Source organism: Sinocyclocheilus anshuiensis, unplaced genomic scaffold, assembly GCF_001515605.1.
Source record: "Sinocyclocheilus anshuiensis isolate Anshui unplaced genomic scaffold, SAMN03320099.WGS_v1.1 scaffold457, whole genome shotgun sequence".
NCBI lineage: Eukaryota > Metazoa > Chordata > Actinopteri > Cypriniformes > Cyprinidae > Sinocyclocheilus > Sinocyclocheilus anshuiensis.
The window spans coordinates 792,193-795,486 of record NW_015537939.1 but is presented as its reverse complement, the minus strand read 5'-3'; the positions used below and the strand labels follow the sequence as shown (position 1 = coordinate 795,486).

General features: G+C 36.7%; 1 protein-coding gene across 1 annotated transcript in view; it reads right to left on the bottom strand.

The window, feature by feature from the left end:
• LOC107662559 (probable voltage-dependent N-type calcium channel subunit alpha-1B) overlaps positions 1 to 3,294 on the bottom strand; it is a 65,080-nt gene that overhangs the window by 12,749 nt on the left and 49,037 nt on the right. Inside the window, exons 5-7 of the mRNA XM_016452625.1 lie at positions 2,787 to 2,878; positions 2,545 to 2,697; positions 180 to 367 (exon numbers count right to left, since the gene is read on the bottom strand). Coding sequence (XP_016308111.1) covers positions 180 to 367; positions 2,545 to 2,697; positions 2,787 to 2,878 — 433 coding nt within the window. The remainder of the gene's footprint in view (positions 1 to 179; positions 368 to 2,544; positions 2,698 to 2,786; positions 2,879 to 3,294) is intronic.

Genomic DNA, 3,294 nt, shown 5'->3' with positions numbered 1-3,294 from the left:
AAGTTTTATGGGAAAGAGTTGATCAGATTTAGCCTCACATCTTATTTTGGTTCACATATGTTTGGTTTACAGAAGAAAGAAAATTATAAGGGTTTGGAATGATGTGGGGCTGAAGAAAGGAAAAAGTTGTCATTCTTTGCAGAAAATGTTCCATTAAATTAATTCTAATAGGAACTCACATGGTATAGTACATCGGTCCATCCTTCCATGGTGATGCACTGGAAGACTGTGAGGATGGCAAAGAGGATGTTATCAAAATTGGTGATGCCGAAGTTGGGTCCTGTCCAGTACTCCCTACATATTGTTCCATTGGGACACACTCTTGAAGGACGTTCTGCTCCACATGGGTAATCTCCAACCTTTTCTCCTGCACACACAAACAAACAGAAAACAAACCTTTATGTATTACATTACAGGCCTATTTCAATAATCATTACATATTTGGAAGGTAAATTAATGCAACCACTCTCTCCAATCGGTCAAACACACACACGCACACGCACACACACACACACACACACACATGCACACACACACACACACACCCTCTCCCGCTCTTTCTCTCTGAGGCATATCACCTGCTGATGTTGCTGATTGAGGGGTGAAGCAGGCAGCAGCTGAGCACATGTTAGCAGCTCAGCTTCTTATTGAAAACCTCATCACCAAGACAAGCTAATTACATGCACTGTGTTGAACTAAAATAAATCGCGCACACATATTACATTAACAACCTGTCAAGATCACTCACACCATGAACACAGAAGTATAGTACATAAATACACAAACATGTGCATACACACAAACACAGCCTCCAGCTGGAATAGCAGAGCTTATGTCCTCATCTTCGAGAGCTGTGCTGTGCGGATACAATAGAAAAACATTTGCTCTCCAAGCTCTTTCAAGAAACGACCTTTTACCTCTTTCTGTGTCACAAAAGACCTTTAAAAATCACTCAGTGATTCAGGAGTCAGTGTGCTACACTTGCCTGCAGGATAAATCATGAAAACATCCGCTTTACAATGGCAATCAATGATATTTATTTTAAGAAATGTAATTACACTTGCTTCTATCAATCTATTATGTGGTACACTAAAGTCAGATGGTAATTGGAATTAGGGGTGGGAGTCAACAGGGACCTGTTGATATATTATATAGATATCTGGGTCATGATATGGGTGTTAATACAGCTCAAAAAATTGTGTAGATTAGCAGGGATTTTGAAACTGTTTGATGCAACGAACCCTCAAATATGATAATCCCCTTGCAAAGGACCCCCATCTTAAAATATGAAGGGCAGGGTTTGCTCTGCTTGGGTAAAAACCCCTCACATCTATGTACTTACACACCAGAACACAATTAAATGCTATTAAACATCTACAATTAATGTGTTCATTAGGAGACAAGGAGAAAAACAGAGATGAAGAGAGAAAAAACACTAAGATCTGTCATGTCTCTCTCACTCACATTCAGTCTCTAGCTGCTAAGGAAACAGCAGTGTTTTGTGGGTAAATGTCAGTCAGTGAAAAGCGAGGCAGGTGGAGGAAATTTGCATAAACAAAAGAAAGAGCCTGAGAGGACCTCTTATCCAAACAGAGCTCTGCAAAAATCTTCTAGAGTTGTCTCTGTTTAACAATTGTTCAAATATATATTTTGTAATCATATTTTCATTCAAAAAGTTTTTTTAACAACAGGTTTTGTTTCGCAAAGGCTTTATTGTGTAAATGGAGTCTTCACATTTTGTTTCTATCTTGTGATACCAGTGCGGGTTTCTTTCTGCTAGAGTGTCTTTATTATCTTCAATATAAACTGATAAGGAGTCGCTTTCTTTGGACTCTCTAAATTCGTTATTTAATGTGTGCTACAAAGGGCTGTTTTGAGATTGTGTGCTTTGAAACGTCTCTGACTGCAGTGGCTGTAAGATTTATTACTTACAAAGAAGCTTTTTTGTTTCCACAGCAGGAACTAACCTGTATCCACTTTAAAGCGATGAAGAGAGAAAAAACACTAAGATCTGTCATGTCTCTCTCACTCACATTCAGTCTCTAGCTGCTAAGGAAACAGCAGTGTTTTGTGGGTAAATGTCAGTCAGTGAAAAGCGAGGCAGGTGGAGGAAATTTGCATAAACAAAAGAAAGAGCCTGAGAGGACCTCTTATCCAAACAGAGCTCTGCAAAAATCTTCTAGAGTTGTCTCTGTTTAACAATTGTTCAAATATATATTTTGTAATCATATTTTCATTAAAAAAGTTTTTTTAACAACAGGTTTTGTTTCGCAAAGGCTTTATTGTGTAAATGGAGTCTTCACATTTTGTTTCTATCTTGTGATACCAGTGCGGGTTTCTTTCTGCTAGAGTGTCTTTATTATCTTCAATATAAACTGATAAGGAGTCGCTTTCTTTGGACTCTCTAAATTCGTTATTTAATGTGTGCTACAAAGGGCTGTTTTGAGATTGTGTGCTTTGAAACGTCTCTGACTGCAGTGGCTGTAAGATTTATTTCCTTGGTACTCTCAAAGAAGCTTTTTTGTTTCCACAGCAGGAACTAACCTGTATCCACTTTAAAGCAGGTAAAGTGGAATTTGCCCATGTAGAACTCGACGCCGATGATGGCAAACATAACTATGGCAAAGAAGAGCAGCAGTCCAATCTGAAGAAGGGGAACCATGGCCTTCATAATGGACTTTAATACTACTTGAAGACCTAAAGAAAGAGAGAAACATTACATTGAGTTAAATGAATCATGGTTAGTCACTGTTAAATTGAAGTGTATTGTACTGTCAGACACTTACTTGGGATTCCAGACACCAGTTTGAGGGGTCTCAGCACTCTGACGGCCCGCAACGTTCTTAAGTCAAACTGCGAACCCAGTGTGGTTAAAATCCTGTCACAAATACACAAACATGCAAAAGTCAATAGAAAGCAGAGACCATTATAGACATTGATTAATTCAGATTAGTGGACAAACAATACAGGCTGTTTAATTCTTAAATTATTTAATTTGGACTGCTCCAGTAATGGATATTTGGTTACATCCTTCATATAAATAACCTCAAATATAAACATTAAAAGTTCAATATAATAATAATAATTATAATAATAATAATTATTATTATTATCATAAAATTAAACATGTAAACTTATATTATAAATAATATTTTACTTATATAATAATTAATATTTAATAGATATTATATTATTTTCATTGTTTTCAATCTTTTTATTTGATAATAAACAATTATGTATGCACACACACACACACACACACACACACACACACAGAGAGAGAGAGAGAGAGAA